This window comes from Montipora capricornis, chromosome 3, assembly GCF_036669925.1.
Source record: "Montipora capricornis isolate CH-2021 chromosome 3, ASM3666992v2, whole genome shotgun sequence".
In the NCBI taxonomy this organism is placed as follows: Eukaryota; Metazoa; Cnidaria; class Anthozoa; order Scleractinia; family Acroporidae; genus Montipora; species Montipora capricornis.
Window position 1 is genome coordinate 74,051,449 of NC_090885.1, and position 16,732 is coordinate 74,068,180.

At 40.5% G+C, this 16,732-nt stretch overlaps 2 protein-coding genes across 3 annotated transcripts in view; both read right to left on the reverse strand.

Annotated features, from left to right (window-relative positions):
• Positions 1-1,143, reverse strand: part of LOC138044070 (trypsin-like) — a 6,739-nt gene extending 5,596 nt beyond the window's left edge. For both annotated transcript variants that reach the window (XM_068890680.1, XM_068890679.1), the window contains exons 1-2: positions 644-1,143; positions 1-37 (exon numbers count right to left, since the gene is read on the reverse strand). The exon at positions 1-37 is cut by the window's left edge and continues 54 nt beyond it. In XM_068890680.1, coding sequence (XP_068746781.1) covers positions 1-37; positions 644-721 — 115 coding nt within the window. In that variant the 5' untranslated portion in view covers positions 722-1,143. The remainder of the gene's footprint in view (positions 38-643) is intronic.
• The window catches only part of LOC138044063 (uncharacterized), a 24,362-nt gene extending 9,708 nt beyond the window's left edge, over positions 1-14,654 (reverse strand). The window contains exons 1-6 of the mRNA XM_068890672.1: positions 14,474-14,654; positions 8,859-8,963; positions 8,217-8,327; positions 7,266-7,442; positions 5,474-5,593; positions 4,557-4,727 (exon numbers count right to left, since the gene is read on the reverse strand). Of these exons, the coding sequence (XP_068746773.1) occupies positions 4,557-4,727; positions 5,474-5,593; positions 7,266-7,442; positions 8,217-8,327; positions 8,859-8,963; positions 14,474-14,567 (778 nt within the window). The 5' untranslated portion in view covers positions 14,568-14,654. The remainder of the gene's footprint in view (positions 1-4,556; positions 4,728-5,473; positions 5,594-7,265; positions 7,443-8,216; positions 8,328-8,858; positions 8,964-14,473) is intronic.
• Positions 14,655-16,732: the final 2,078 nt, after the last annotated feature.

Below are 16,732 nucleotides of genomic sequence, written 5' to 3' on the forward strand. Positions count from 1 at the left end.
CTGGATCAAAGCCATACTCTTCGCCTGTCCAGATAGTCTGGAAACAAATTTCAATAACTAACACTGAATTAATAAGTAACGGAAAACGAAACAGTGGAATACTAGGGATCAGTATTATTCCTTAGAAAATACCGTCCAACAAGGAACAGTGACTTCGAATGATCGGATTTTTAAGTCTCAAGTATTTACGTTTCGTGTGGTTTGAGTGTCATTTTTATCGTCAAGTGGCTTTTTGACGTCTCTTATTGTCAAAATAATAAGGAGCAATTCAACTGTGGTTTCGAGTCATGAAATCATGGGTGTGAAACATAAAGAAAATTCATTGCAAGCAATGAGATAACACAGCTTGCTAGACACGCGGGGCACTTAAATATACGTTACTATTTGACCAATGCTACGTTCTGCGACGCACTTTTCTTAGACTTGTTAATGTTGGAAGCAAGGAGTCAAACGTTGCCAATATAAGGCGAAAAAATTTCCCCTCAAACAAATTGGATCGTATCATAATTTGAGGAGCATTTCTAGCGATGTGAATTCCATTGGCATCATGTGCGATGGGAAATTCTTCTGTTTTCACAAAACAAGAAGATCCCCAATTAATCTCAGCTTCACTTTTAAATAAACAAAACAGATTCCAACTTACCCTTCCAGCGTTCGATCCGTCTTGTATGAAAAAAAAGTACAGTAAAGCCGCAACAGTGATTTTGTAACTGAAAGGCATGTTGTCATTGCGACAAGCCGATCAAGATCCCGCACCGCATTCGAACCTCGATGGTTTAAAGGTTGTAAAAAATCCCATGTGGCTGCATTCCAAAGGCCGTGTAGATCCGGTTGTGGAATGACAAAGTGCTGACAGGAGGAAACCGAGACGCTGCTTTTAAAGAACTTTCAAAAAAACTCGGAAAATGCCAGACGGAATGCCCGCGTCACCCGACGGTCAAAAAATGCCAAGTCTCATCAGTTTTATGGAAATTTCATGACGATTTTCCTATGTTCAAGGTAATGTCACGCGTGGTTCAAATTGTTAGGTGCTGAATTGTTCTGGCGATTTTCGCTTTGTCGCCGTGTGGGTCTTGTCAATACAAGCAACACAGACCACATCAGGCAGCCCGACAGAGCTCAGTCTTCTCAGCAAGACCTCACAGCATCGAGCGAAAAACTGAAAAAAAAACGGATCTTGCTGAGAGAAGAAGGGTACCCAGAACAAAAAACATAAAAAAGACCGACGTAAAGCAGAGTAAGCTAAGGCTTTGCAACGTTCAAAAACTGGAACTTGATTTCAAGCACGAAGGTGGGAAGATTTTGACAAAAAAAAGTTGCGCCATGTACAGACAACCCAACGGAAAGTGAGAAAAAAGAACAAGTAAAATAATATCAAGGAATTTTGTCCCGGAGAGGAGAGTTTGGCGTTCCAGTACAATGTGACATTTTGCGTTTGGAGTATCTAAGCATACAAATAAAAATAAGACTAAATACCGTCAGAGAGAGCTGTCTTTGAAATAGTTGTAAAGCGAAAAAGAATCAGCGTATTTCAGTCAACTGCAGAAAGAGAGTAATATTTGTAACTTATGCTAAAATATCTCTTAAGATCGCCTGCTGATCAGGCCTGCCGAAGTTTTTTTTAATCATGCAGGACTTTCGACTGCCATGTTTCTGGGCACCAAGCCAGTCGGCATTTCCCATGAAAATAGCCAGACATTATGCACACTTTCTTCAAAAAAGCTACGAGGAAAAAGCCCTACCAAAAACAACACCAGGTTTATAAAACCTCCCATTTTTATTTTCACCACACAACGTAACGGTTGGGAAACTTGAGGTGAAAGAAGTGGACCAGAAGTGGAGAAGCTGAGGCCCAGGGCCAAAAGAAGTTTACAAAGAATTACCGCCGACCGATTGACTCAGTTGGTTGACAATCGGACCACCCTGAAAGGGTTGCAGGTTAGAACCCAGGCCGGACCAACACATAACTTACGTTGTTAAAACTTAGATCAAACTGACATCCGTAAATTATTGTAATACTACAAGGCTTTTGCTCGTAGGCCCCCGGTTTCAGAACTTTTGTTTGTAATTTTCGAATTTTGTGCCGACTGGATTTTTAAGAACCCACGCCCCTTACACAGAACAGGACACGGAAATCCCCGTTTTGTTGTTTGAACTTACTAAGGGCATACTATGCTCGGTTGTGCGACCCTCGCCACACGTGTGGAGGAAATCAAATAAATTAAGCAACACGTTTGAACTCCAAGTAAACATTGCTCATTAGCTGCTGTCTTGAAGCTAAACTCTGGCGAAGGCACAGTATGGGCGCCTTTTTTCCTCTTGAATTTATAAGGAATAGGTTTTGAATTAAAACACATGTAGCCCGAATTTTGAGCTTGTTTTCTCTTTGACAAGATGTTAATGACCAGTTTATAGAATGAGTGGATTGTAAGTTAACAGAGGGCATTTTGGTTCCAAGGAGTTTTCAACTGACTTTTACGATAGACATCCAACCAATTGGAAGAAACGAGGGAATAAAGAGAGATGAGGTGGGCGTGGAGTAGAATTATTTCCCAGTTAAATTTCCCTTCTTTTTGTAACCACTGGTCTATTAATTGATATGTCTAAAAACAATTAAACTGCTTACAGTCGTCTTCATACAAGTATATTTCATATTTAAGAATACTATATTAAAGAGACCCAACACTAAATCCTAGCAAGAAATTCTTCAGATCCTAGCAGTATGGCAACCTCGTTCCCAGGGTCTCTCTTTTCTGCCTCCTTTATCGTTGACGAGGAGACCCTGGGAACGAGCCTGGCATTATGACGGGACAATGGCCAGGTCCCCACGTCTCTCATATTAGGGAGCTTAAGATCTACGACGGCGACGTTGACGAAAACGTCACCTCAAAATAGAACTTTGCTCTAGTAATGGTCTTTCGCGATTATTCCATCTCGTTCACTTCTTCCAATTTGGGCGAAGTATCCTAAAAATAAATTGGTACGAGCGGTTTCAGACTGAAAATAGAGAATGAAAGATTCTCTGTTGCATGCTAAAGTTGTCGTTAAAACCTAAAATTTAGTGATTTCACGTCGTCGTCACGCAGAGAACCAGGGCGGAAAGAGACCTGAGAGAACCGCAAAAATATGAGCTAAAATCCGTGCCGCACGTGCAGCACGATTATTTATGCTCTTTTAAACAATGATATCATTGTTTTCTGGCGTTTTCGACGACGTCGTCATCGTAGATTTTAAGCTCCCTATTGCTCAGTGCATGAGAAGCCGAACTAGTAATCGGAAGGTCGTAGTATTCCCGAGTCACCATTGATAAGAAAGTCTCTTCATTTCATTCACCGGGTTTGAAATATAACATAGACCATATCTTTTTTAGTACAATCACGAAAACGACCCAGTACTTTAAATTACATTCCCACCATAGCACCATCGTCGCCACAACAACGACTTTGAGCATAGTTACGCGTCAACGGATTAGGCCAAGCTGTTGGTCAACTATGGGCTGAACCCTCACCGGTCCAAAAGTTGTCACGTCAACTGTATGATATTTGCAGAACATTGCAACTCCATCTTTATATCGAAGCCGGATACTCTTCATTCAGCGATGTCTTCGATTTAGAACCAACGGAAAACATCGGGTTATCGCGAAACAAAGAAAGGCATTCTCAATAGAAACGATGTTTTATGGTGTACCAAACACTTGTAAAAGTGGCCTCTATTTCGATCTCAAGTGAAAGACCTGCCATTTTAGAAGTACACGGGGTAGTGAAATGAGAGGAGAGGGCATATCCAAGACGGTGGAAGAGCCCATTATTTATCGCTTCTTCAACAAAATACGCCTGCTCTATCGGCCAAATGCGATACTGTTTTGGATTAGGAAAATTTGGTTTTATCAAAAGTGTTGATAAAGGTCGAACTAGGTACACTCGATCCATCCTCACGGAATCAATAAACGCCTCTCATTCCATTAATTTATTCACAAATTCATGTCACCATATTTTCACCAATGGCAAAGCTCCTCCACACCCGCATAAAAGCCTACAACACCCACAATTCCACTTTTCGCTCTGACGAAGGGCTAACGCTCGAAACGTCAACTTTCCAAATCGTTCATGGTGGTAATTCGATCTTTATCAACACGTTTGATAAAACCAAATTTTCCTGTTTCACTCTCCCACCGACTCAGCACCTCAGTTTCTTTAGAAACTAGAAATTTGTTTACTGTTTTAGATTAGCCCAGTGTTAAGTTATCCCTGGAATACTTGTAATTAGTATAAATTACATAGGTGATTACTGAAAATGCTCCGTGCTGATTGGTTGCCCTTGAGGTGATTGTTACGCTATAATATAAAAGTTTTTTTTTTTCAAAATGGCCGAAAGCCTTTTGTCGAGGTGACAGACGAAGAAATTAATTGCTTTAAAGAACTAGTTTATACTGAAACAATTATTCACCTCAGGCTCGGTGAATAAAAACCTAGATTTCGTGTCGGTTTTTATCCACCAATATTCACCTCGCCTTCGGAGAATAATTGTTAAATGTCCCTGATGTATTATAATGTTACCTGGGCACTGCCTCATGTTACAGCTTTGTATCTGCTCTTTGGGCCCTGGACAGGTACGGCCACCATGCTTTGGGGCTGGGTTGGAACATGTTCTGGTCCTTTTCCGGATTCCACCACCGCAGCTCCTTGTACAAACGGACCAATTGTCCCAGGCTCCCCAGCTGCCATCAACTATCAAAAAGGCAATTCCAGACTTAACTGAGTTCTCTCTATTTCAAAGACAGCTGGTATACAACAGTAGAATCGCAAATGTACGACTTTGCGAAAGAAAGGACAAATCTCGTAGTCTAGACTTTCCTGGAACGCTATACAAGACTGGATGATCAAGAGTGCACCGCTTCTGCAGCTGGCTATCTGCACCGTAAAAATTAGGCGACGTTTCTAATGCGCATTTTCCTCTAGTATGATAGTATTTAAACTATCGTAAACTAGAGAGCCTTACGAAGAGTGTAGAGAGGGGTGAGAGGCGGTCAATTCAAAGCTGAGTGGATTGATAGAAACAAAGGGAAATCAATATAAGGGTTTGCTAAGTAAGCGACTTTTTTTGAGCCACGAACGGCCACATACCGGAAGCGAACATTTCGCACGCCAGGTCAGTAGTCTCTAAAAGTGAAACGATACTTAACATCACTGACGTAGTGTCAAGACAACAACCTCGTTCCCAGGGCTTTTCTCCGCCGATTTCCTTAAGGAAAAAGCCCTGGGAACGAGGTTGTCAAGACAAGTTAGAAAGGAAAACATCTCACTTCCGGTGCGCCATCCGCGGCTCTAAGTCGTCGCGTTTTGCTTTCACAGTTTTATTTCGTCATCGTTAGGTGTGGATTTTTAAAACAATACATTGGGTTCTGTCGTAGTTTCGTCAGCCCGGTTAAAAAAATTGTTAGTCGAGAGCTTAGAAAACCTTTATCGGAAATTACCTTTCTTAACGCAGACTCCGCAGCTCTTCCTGCAACTTGTTCTCATATAAGCAGGGTTTCTCGAACACTCTCCAATTTTAGCCCATTGTGGGCACTGGATGATGTTATTGTCCTTACAAACTGTATTGCAAAGAAAAAAGGAATTTTATCTGTACACGGATATATTGGTTCGTATGTTCAAATGTGTTTCCGTAGAGAGAATTAACATCGCGTCGGCGTGAAACGGGAAACGGTGGGCTTCTGCTTGTCGTCTCCCTCTTTTAAAGTTCTACTTCTACTATAACGAAAAGATCACTTCATTTTTCTCTTCAGATTTTAAAAGTGCGTTTGCTTAATAACTGACTAACCAAACTTTTGATCTTTGATTTTTATCGAAAGGTAAGGGTAAGTTTTTGATTTAACGGCCCGCCATTACTCACGTTCAAAATTGACCGCTTGGACCTCAGGGGGTTGGATCTAGGGAAAAGTGACGTCATTTACTCACTCGCTTAAAATTTGCGCGTGTAAGAGCACCTTCTTATTCATGCAAAAAGAAGAGTTTAAAAGTTTGAAAGCCCAGAACTCTCGTTCTGCATATTAATTCAGCCGCGTACACACGCATTGCATTTTTAAACTAGTGGGTCTTGACGTCAATTTCTCCTCGATCCAGCTCTCTCGCAAGATTTTAAAGTAACGATGACGGACCATTAAATAGGAAAATTCCAGTTAAAATAAACAGGTGTCTTCTTTAAATCGAGGTTTAAAACTTGGGTCACTTAGTGTTTAGTTAAAATCAATTTGAAATCCAAAGAAAAAGAACAGTTGATTTTTTGGTCATAGTAACACTTTATACCTGTAGCTAACAGACAAGAAATGAACTTATATCCAAATAGCGGTTTCTTCCCTTTTTAGTTTTGGAAAAAGGCAACATGTCTTGCAAACTTAAAAGTGTTGTCCTAGGTTTTTAAAATCATTGCTCCGTTGCTGTTTTCGCACTCATTTGATAACGTTATAATGTCGCAATCATATAGAAATACTTAGAACAAAACATTTTATTCCCAAAGGGTTCTAATTGGGTCCAACATTGAGTTTAACTTAGTCGATTTGGTCTATTCTCAGTCTCCTATTGTTTACAAACGAGATCATAACTGGTCTTAACGAGTTTAACTTATCCAATAAAAGAACAGGAACAAGGATAACACTGGCGAATTGCTCTCCTACTTAATCATATACATCGTTTTCACGTGACGTCATCATTTTCTAAAATCCAAAACTAAAGAGCCACGAAAGTTTTTATCCTCATCAGGCATAAGAGGTGGTAAATTTGTATCCATTTGCAATTCTAAAGCTCAATAGTGTGCTTCGTTTGGAAACCAGAGCATTTTGAATTTCTGAGTTATAGCGGTGCGTGACACGAGGCGACGATCGAGTTTATTGAGAAATATATATTTATCTCATGGTTTTGAGCCTTTTTAGAATTTAAAGCATTAGGAAAAGTGCTTAGGTAAATAGCTGTCTGTTCAGTACAGATGATCACTCGTAACAGATGTTGACACTATTTTCCGGCCGCCATATTGGTGCACGACAGATGTGCACCAACATGGCGTTTTCCTACTGGGCTCTGTAAATTTCTGCGAAACATTTCGACGAATATCTGAAGTTTGGGGAAACGCACAGGCCTAAAACTTGGAGAAGTGTCTTCTTCATTTATCTTCTACAACATCACGAATTCTTGACTTTTTCCACTGGATGGTTTTCGACTTACTTTTTTATTGCGTGACAGTGAAAACGATCTATATAATGTAAATATTACCTGGGCACGGTCGGCTGTTGCATGTTACAGTCTGCTCGTTAGGTCCTTGGCAGGTACGGTCACCATTTTGAGGGGCTGGGTTTGAACAATTTCGGGTCCTTTTTCTACTACCACCTCCACAAGTCCTGGAACAAACGGACCACTTGGTCCAAGAGCTCCATCCCGGAGTCTGGACGCCTGGCAAAGACAGGAAACAGCCCGTGTAAGATGGTGTTTTCAGTCAAATTGGATTATATTACCACTTAGGTTTTTAAACTGGTTCATATTTTCTTGAGAATAAAGCTACTCGTTGCTGGTAAGGATGTTCTATTGATTCTTTTGTAATTTTACAGGCATTTTTCTTTTAATGGCTACAAATGTAGCAAATTCGAACCCTTTTAGCAAAATTGTTCTGTATGCATGTGTCTGAACTGTATGCTGATTTGTGCATCCGAATTTCCAGTTTTTATTCTATTTGATGAAACAAGAACCTTCTGTAAAATTTTAACCATATAGTTCTTACTGAAAGAGGGTATAAATGGAACATTTAGTCTAAAAGGCCCTTCAAATCTTGGCGAGTGTCAACGACTATAATTACTCGGGCTTCCAAGTGGAAACACCCTAGCGAACATGTATGAGTGAACATAATGACAATCATTGCGATCACTCAGACCTAAATAATAAATAACAATCTTGCCCGACTTCACGCAGAATTACTTCCAAAGGAAAATCTGTGAAAGCGAATTTCAGAGGGCGCATGCTCAATTTGTGCGAAAGATTGTGTTGCCATCTTGACTGACTTTCAAGGCATACATGAGGAACAAGCTTTAGGCTATAAAAATTAAACATGGCGGCTCTATGAACTGTCGCTAATAAGCACTTAAACTCGCGCTTTGGAAGAACTCGCGAGCACTGCGACTGCTACTGAAACAACCTCTTCTGAAAAAAAAGCCAGAGCCGCGAAAATCTTACCGCTGCACAACCCACAACTTTTCTTGCAGTTACTTTTCATATATGTTGGATTTCTGCTACATTCTCCTTGCCTCGCCCAACCATTACATTCGAAGCGTGAGTCTTGACAACCTGAATTTATCAGACAAAAATTAAGAATGATATGCACAACTGAACGGTTTTAAGATCTTAGCTCCAACGATATTCGAAAACGAATTACCCAAGTTATCAGGATATAAAGCTCATACACGTGACGATTTATTGGTGTTTTGATAGGCTGTTAGGTCCTGAATTATTAATGAGTTTTTTTTTAAATGAGATAGCTTCAATGTCGTAAATTACCAACCAGTTTTTATGCTTAATGGTTTCAAATATGCTCCATTTAGACAACTTAGATCTTAGCAGTATGGCGGAACAATAGTCACGTGAACTTTGTTTGATGGCCTTGTTCCCACGGCGGTCTTATATAACTCAATGATAAAGCGTCTGAACCAGTAATCGGAAGCTCGTAGGTTCGACTCCTCCAAAGACGCATTCGGACTTTTTACGAGTATCCCCGATTCAGCATCGGAAAATACATCTCTTATATCACTCAAATTGCTTTAAAGTAAAGGAGAGTTGAAGAAAAATACAAACATCTTCACCTAAACGAAATTAACTTACAAAGACCGCAGCTTTTCGGACAGTTTGGTTTCATGTACGTGGGGTTTCTCGTACACTGTCCCATCCTTGCCCACTGAAAACAGTTCCAGTTTTTGTCGACACACCCTGTACAAATATAAAACGCATTGCATGAAGGAGTTGGGGTTCATGGGATCACATGGCTTGAGTTGAGGTCGAAGTCTCATTATAAAATACCTTAAAATGATATTTCTAGTTTGAAACTAAATCGGGAAGAAGCCGGAATAGTTAAGAGAGAAAAGTAGAAAACAAAAATGCTGCCATAAATTTGCCCATGTTAGTGTCCACTGTTTGTGAAAGGGCTTGATCGAAGTCAGTATAATGCAAATACCACATAGATGAGGTAGTCAAGGGATTAATTAGTTTCCAACGCATTTGAAGCAATGCGTCGATGCTTCTCAGATTTATTGGACACTTAAGGAGGGGAACATTGGGGTGTATTAGAAACCGCAAAACCGAAGAGAAAATCATCCAAAACCGCAAAACCGCAAAAAAATTCGGCCAAAACCGAAAAGCGCATACAAAACCGTCAGAAAACCGATACAATGGTGACAAGTGGGGCATACAGAGCAAACTACACTAACACTTTATTTAATCAAAGTATTTTTGGATGTCATGGACTTCTCTAAAGTATTCATATCTTTTAGTATCTGCTAAAATCATAGGCTTTATTTCTGCCGCTCTCTCGAGCCCGGACTTTGTGGGCTCATTTTCCGTGAAGCCAAGCTAACTTAAGAGAATTTGAAAACAAGTACTCTCTAGAATTGCAATTTTGCAATTGCAAAAAGCTATATCTTCGGAAACTTCAATCGAAAATCTCTAATTGAACATTTCTATTTGATAACTAAGACAGGTCAGTTTGGAGATTCGAATGGAATGTTTAATCTTGGTCTAAAACATGCGATTGCACTGAGGAAGCTAACTGGTACAATTTGTTCCTTGTTTTACATGACAGCAGGAACTTGCTCGAAGGTTAAATGTGGTAATAAACAGATACTTAAAACAGCAGTCGAATATTGAAGCTCACCGACCCCCCCCCCCCCCCCCCCAGTAGTATTATCATCTAATACTTTCACCTGCGAGAAGACTTTTATATTTCTTCGCGCGCAACCCTTGCATTTTGCCCAAACACCCTAAGTGAGACCAAAATCCGAAATTTACACCTCCAGGCGAGACGACGAGCATCCCTCCCCTTTTTATATGGGACCCCCCCCCCCCCTCCCCTCTCCGAGCACCGCCCTTGCATATCGCGACGTTGCACCAAAGAGAAAATTCGTCGATGTCCCTAATTCATCTTGCTGGCCTTGGGAATTGTTGTCATCTGCACCGACTTAATCACTACAATTCATGCTGGCCTTCATCAGAGTGACTAGCTTCCTCACTCATTTCATGCTCGTTGAGATCTTCATGGGGTCCTTCATCTTCATCCACTCCGCACCAACTCGGGCATCATTCGACACGCGTGATCCCCTACCGTGACATAACTGGCTATAGAGTGTTTTCATGCGACGTTTTCAGAAATTGAGCTCCATTATCACTCAAACGTTTTCTTTTGTTTCGGAGGAAAAACAAGGTTACTGATCACGTGAGTGAAAGTCCCCTACGGGACCTTACATTCTATTTATCAGGCCCTAGTACAACCTCATTTCAACTACTGCAATATTGTTTGGGGAAACTGTGGAGTAACTTTGCAGGACAAACTGCGAAAACTACAAAACAGAGCAGCCAGTGTCCTATGACGCTGATGTCAACAATTTATTTGAACTCTTGAGATGGAAATCCCTAGTCTCTCAAAGGTAAACTGAAAGAGCAACAATGGTATTTAAGTCCCTACAGGGACTAGCACCTGAGTATCTCTGCTCGAAATTTGTCCATCGCGATTCTGGTAATTGTTTGAGACGCTCTGTGAATAAGGTAAATGTTCCGTAACCGCGCACAAAATACTACAGAAAATAGCTTTAGCTACAGTGGCGCGGTTTTGTGGAACAGTTTGCCATTAGAACTAAGGAAAGCAGCGTCCCTCAGTCAATTCAAATGACTGATTAAGGAGGTTATCTAAGCCATTATTCTAAACACGGCATTCATGGAAAGCAGCTTTTATTGTATGATATTGAGTAAGATAGTTAATGTAGTTTACATAGTTTTATCTATAGTTGGTTTTAAATTTTTAATTGTACATATGCATGTGGTTTTTATATTGCTGATGAATTGTACCGTGATTAAATAAAGATTAAATAAATAAATAAATAAATAAATGAATAAATAAAAAACACTCTATTCGAGATCAATTTCCGCTCAAATCTAAGAGAAACCGGAACCCAAATAGGACAAAATAGGAAAACCTAAAAAGCACATCGGATAACAAAACCGAAAAACCGCTCATATTTTCTATAAAAACCGAAAACCAAATGCTAAAAAACGAAAGATCCGCAAACCGCAATGAACACCAAAACCGAAAAACCGAAGTCTTTTGGCACAAAAACCGAAAAACCAATCTAAAAAATAGCCAAAACCGCAAAACCGTAAATCCCAATGTCCCCTCCTTAAGGACGTTCGCGCTAATTGTTTGTGCGCAACGTTACTGCGCAGGTAACGCGACTGTAATATGTCACGCATTACTTCGAGCATTAGTGAAGTTGAGGTTTTAAAACCTTTGCAAAAACCGTGGACGATAAGTCTTGCAGAGCGTTGGATCAGAGAAGATCGTGATCAGTCAAAATTGATTCAAAATATTTATGAAAGTCAAGTAGACTACTGCACGACTGATATTCGCGAGGTTTTATCAGTCGTGCACTAGTCTACTTGACTTTCATACAAATTTTTCAAGCATCAGTTAAAATAACATGGCGACAAAAACGCCGAGGAAAAAATTCCAGGCCGGCAAAAGAATGGCACATTTATTTCCGAATCATCATGAAACTTCAAAGAGAAGTGAGCGGGAGGATGGAAAAGCTCTTGAAAAGGTAGCTGATCGAGTAGACTAGTGGCTGAAAGTTTGGAAAACTCGAGGACGAACCGTTGCGTAAATTTAATGGGGCTAATTCTTTTTAATGTTTTTATTACCCTACCAACTTAAGTTCAAAGTGAATGCATGTTTTTAAAGTTCTTTTCCTTTACTTTCGTGAAAATTGAGCAGTATTTTCGTCCTCGTCCGCTTGAATAGTGGAAACAATCAGCGATTGAATTTCACAAAAAAACACACTCCAGAGGATGAGCATGACGGCAATGGAGAGATATTATACAAAACACCAACCAAATGAAGATGACCCCTGCTTAAAACTTCGTTGCTATGCTCGAGAAAGGTTTTTTTTTTCGGTAAAAACCTTTCATCTCTTCAACGATCGATCCTCTCTTGGGTTCCAGTCCTTGCCCGACAGGTCACGCAAAAGCGTGACAAACGAACTTTTCCAAGAGCTTTGCAAAATCACATCGATTTTACTCGTTCAGATCATCGGTGACCCCTATTTTTTAATCATGAATCACTTACTTTACTTACTATCTACAAAATATGATGAAATGAAAAAATTCTCACCGTAAGAAGTTATCTTTTTTTAACATTTTCTTTCCTCGTGCCATCGAATTCTGGTGGTGGTTGCAACGGATAGAGCTTACGAAAACGCTCGTCGAGGATGAACTCTACTGTTTACCACATCCCTAGTGGCATACAATTATCTAAAAATCTCACTCCTAAAAACCTATGCACGGAAACTTTCACTCCAACAGTTTATTTTTATGATTTTCGATGGATGAGCAGATGAGCCTACATCTCGCTATTATGAGCGATTTCTCGAAATTAAGGCATTTTTCCACTGCCATTTTCTCCGAAACAAAGTCGGTGACCCCCATTTTTTTTTTCATTTTTGGAGTAAGTACTTTATGACCTAACTCTAGGCGAGAAATGAAGAAAATCTCACCGTAGGAAGATTTTGGCGCGAACGTCCTTAAGCGGTCAAATTATTCAATAAAGCATCGATTTTTCGTGCCGTGTTGGACATCCAGCGATTGTTATCGCTTAATAATTAGTATCCACTCTGAGAGGATGGTCCAGCAAGAGAGGTTAACAAGTCAAAATTGTTGGCGTAGTGTTATCCATCAAGAGATCGAAGCAAAATGCTTCACTTTCGCCTACATGAGTTAGGCTAAGACGTCGAACGCGCAGAAATAAGTAGTCGGCCTGGAGAATCGTTTAGCAATTCTAGAAGTCTGACAACGACGCTCTTGCCGATATACTTCACTTCTGCCCACATATTTTTCTGGACAGAATCACAGAAATGGAAAAGGAAATCTGCGAGAAGACCAAAGGGAAAGTTGGTGCTAATTTTCGGTTTTTGATTTGCTTTGTTAAAGATTTTGGTCAGACATATGCTCTTATCAATGCTGTAAAAATATGGAGAATCGATTAGCAAGTTGATCCTGATCGTTGAGAATTTGTCGGTCTGGAATTCCGGTTGGATCATGTTCTAGCAAAGGAATAGAAATATCGCAATGCTAGTGCTCTCACTGCGACCTCTCTCGTAAGCGACCAGCTCTAATTGCGCACCATTTCCCTGTTTTGAATGTCAAAAACTCTCTAATTGGAAGCTCTGGCAAATGGACTTTCCCATTGTCTTTAATCGCTCGTAAGCAACCACTCAGAGTCTCATCTACGCATTTAAACACTTTAAAAAAAACACAACCCACTGTGCTGAAAATTTGAAAGAATGTGACAGACCTGCACGGTCTCCCATTTGTGAGTTTTAGGTCACAGGCAATTATGAAACCTTGCATGTGCTTGACTAAGTTACCCTCTTGCATGATCTGTAATATGTTTGCCAGCAATGGCTGGTTTTCACTAAAACTCGACTGAGTACCGCGTCAGTAGTGCTTGGAATGTTCTGGCTGGGAATGTTTTACAAGGATATTTTGGCAGATGTGAATGCCGGAGAATTAAGTCTCCGCTATCTTTTGTACCGTCAATAAGAATTTACAAACCCTAGAGACTTTTGCTGAAAGCTCTAGTAAGCGACTATCCTCTACTGTTTATAATTTTGGTCGCCTACGAGAGCCCATTCTCGTAAAAGACCAGATCTAGTAGTGACCACTTTTTCGAGTTCCTTGGGTGGTCGCTTACTAGAGCTTCGACTGTATTCAAAAATTAATTCTCTTTAATTAATTACTTGTGATGAATGAAGATTGGCAATGAATCACTTTCCAATCTCGTTGTCGCACGAGTAAGAGCGCGTCAACTTCTTTGACCTTGAATAACAGAATATCGGGCCGTCTGCTGATTTCTGATTTCAGTGATTTGCATACAAATATGCTTCGGTCTCAAAAGAATGGAAGCCATTATAGAATACTAGCCATTAGTGTATTAGAGTAACAGTACACGTTATTTCTTATGCAAGTATACCTCCTCCAGAAGACAATAGTCGCCGGGTATTTTGATCACTTCCTTGCCCGCATTGTCAAGTGTCTCTGCTTTTATAGAGACAAGCAGTGAATTTACGCGAAATCAAAGCCCTCAAATGCATGCTAAAATCCCAATGTTGGTAGCCGTCCGTCCCTTACACTCGAGCTCCCAAGTTAAATCGTTAAACAAATAGCTTGTTGCCACTTACTTGTATATAGGCGTTGACTTGAAGACGGTCTCGCTCGCAATTGCAAACCAAAAATTGACAGCACTAAAAAACTGCAGTAAGCAGAAAGCTTCATTATTTGTAATCGTCTTGGATCAAATAAGCACTTGATAGATTTCGTGCAAAATGATGCTTATGGTGACCCGTGAAGGCTGTATGTTTGTTTTATGTCTTCCTTTTATTCATGACGTCAATAGGTCAACGGTTTCCTGTCAGTATGCATACAATGTGCAAGGCGGGAATCAACTCATTAAGGAATCGCGCATAATGCCGCGGAGATCAGTGGGAACATTTTCAGTTGCTCGAACTCCTCTGCTCTGGCTAGAGTTGCTTATAAACCATTTGACGTTGTTTTCAAGTCACGAAAAGCCATTTGTGGAAACTACCAACAAGTTATTACGAAATGCTGGATTATGAGTTTGTTTTCATTGTCCACACTGATCATAATCACGGATAATGACATGACAATCAATGTGGAGCTCGTCCGGTCTGCCTCCACTGGCATGTGATAAAACACAGAAGATGGATTCTGGACGATAGATAGTCTGCGTAGCTGGCAAGCTAATGGCTAGCGGTCGAAGCAGCGAGGAGAATGGGGAGGAGGACTTTTTTTGATTTTTATTTTCTCGCGGCTTAACGCAGACGTAGTTCCGGCGGAAAATACGTCTGCGTTCGCAGGCTACTCGCGGCTTCGCCGCTCGCGCTTAGCGGCTCCCCCGCCAAAACTTTTACTCCGCGCGCCTAAAATACCCCCAGCTACTCATGGACGTCATTGGTCGAATTCTCAAATTAATTATTATACGAAATTTCAAATATCACACTTTCAGTTTCAATCATTTTCAATCCTTGAAGTTTTGCCGGTATTTTTTTAACCAACGAGGCGTCATTTGACCCAAAATTAAAAAAGATACGAAATATCAGCGAATTGCTATTGGATTGACGTTCTACGAAAATCGTTTTTCAATGCCATGCGACAAAAAAAATGAAATCGAAACCGTTCAACGAAAAAAGCCAAGAACTTGGATTGTTGTCGGAAGCAAATATTCCTAAACCACCACACTCCAGTTCTCAGTTTTGTGTGGAGACGACATGTTGGTGGATGAAAATAGTCCACCAATATGGCGGCTAGTAATCAATGAAAAACACCGGGAGTTACTTTGTGATGAAAGCGTTTCTTTTTTTTTTTTTTGCTCATGAGATAGAATGTCTTTAAACATATCTCCGAATAAATGTTCTTGAAACGTTGCTGCGTATCGTATTTTAAATATCGTATAACAATATTGTCCATCGTCTATGGTCTCTTTTCCCAACGTTTTCCCAAAGTCTCAACGTTTGAGTTTGCAATAAGTTTATTTAATAAATAAAAGGACATTCATTCCAAATACGTTAAATATCCGGCGGCAATTCGCCTTTTTTTAATTTTGGGTGACATGACGCCTCGTGGTTTAAGGGACTGTGCAATAATTATCAGGAAGGGGGGGGTCCTAAAATGAGCTTCACCAAAGGAAAAATTAGATAGGGCCCCCCTCCAGCAGCGTCAAGATTAGCTGTGACCCCCCCTCCCCCCTCACGTTCTCTCAAAATTATGATGTGCCCCCCCCCCCCCCCCCTCCTCTCTAACCCGTACCTTTAGATATTGAAAAACTTGAGAACAGATACTAATATCTTTTATCCGACAACCCTGCTTGTGCAGGAAGGTTTCTCCGAGAGGATTACAAGCCAGCTCCCCATGATGACAGCAACATCAGACGTTGCAAACAAGAGGCAAATGATATCCAGGACAAGCTTAATGCTGTCGTAACCAAGTTAGAAAAACACTGAAGACTGGCCTCAGCTGTTTACACAATTTTAATGCTGAACAACGTCATTCAATTAAGTCTCAAGTCGGTTTAAACGTTCTGCATCTTGTAGAAGACCTGGATAGGGTGATGGCTAAATATAAAGCGACATTTCCTATTGGTGCCAAATCTAAAGCATCCAAATCAAGAAAAAAGAAGGAACAGAAGAAAAAAAGGAGAAGAAGAGGATTGCTGCCTCAGAAAGCCGTAGGACCCGAACCTGTATAATTTTTCGGTCTTTGGGAGGTGAACCCATTGATGACAACTATGAAACAGAAGTATGTGGCATTCCTCAGCTAGAAACTGTAGACCTAGAAACCCTCTCGCTGTTTAAATCAAGAACAGACCTGGCATGTCTGCGGGACCTCTTAAATGCCAAATGTTTTATTGGCAAAGCTCACAA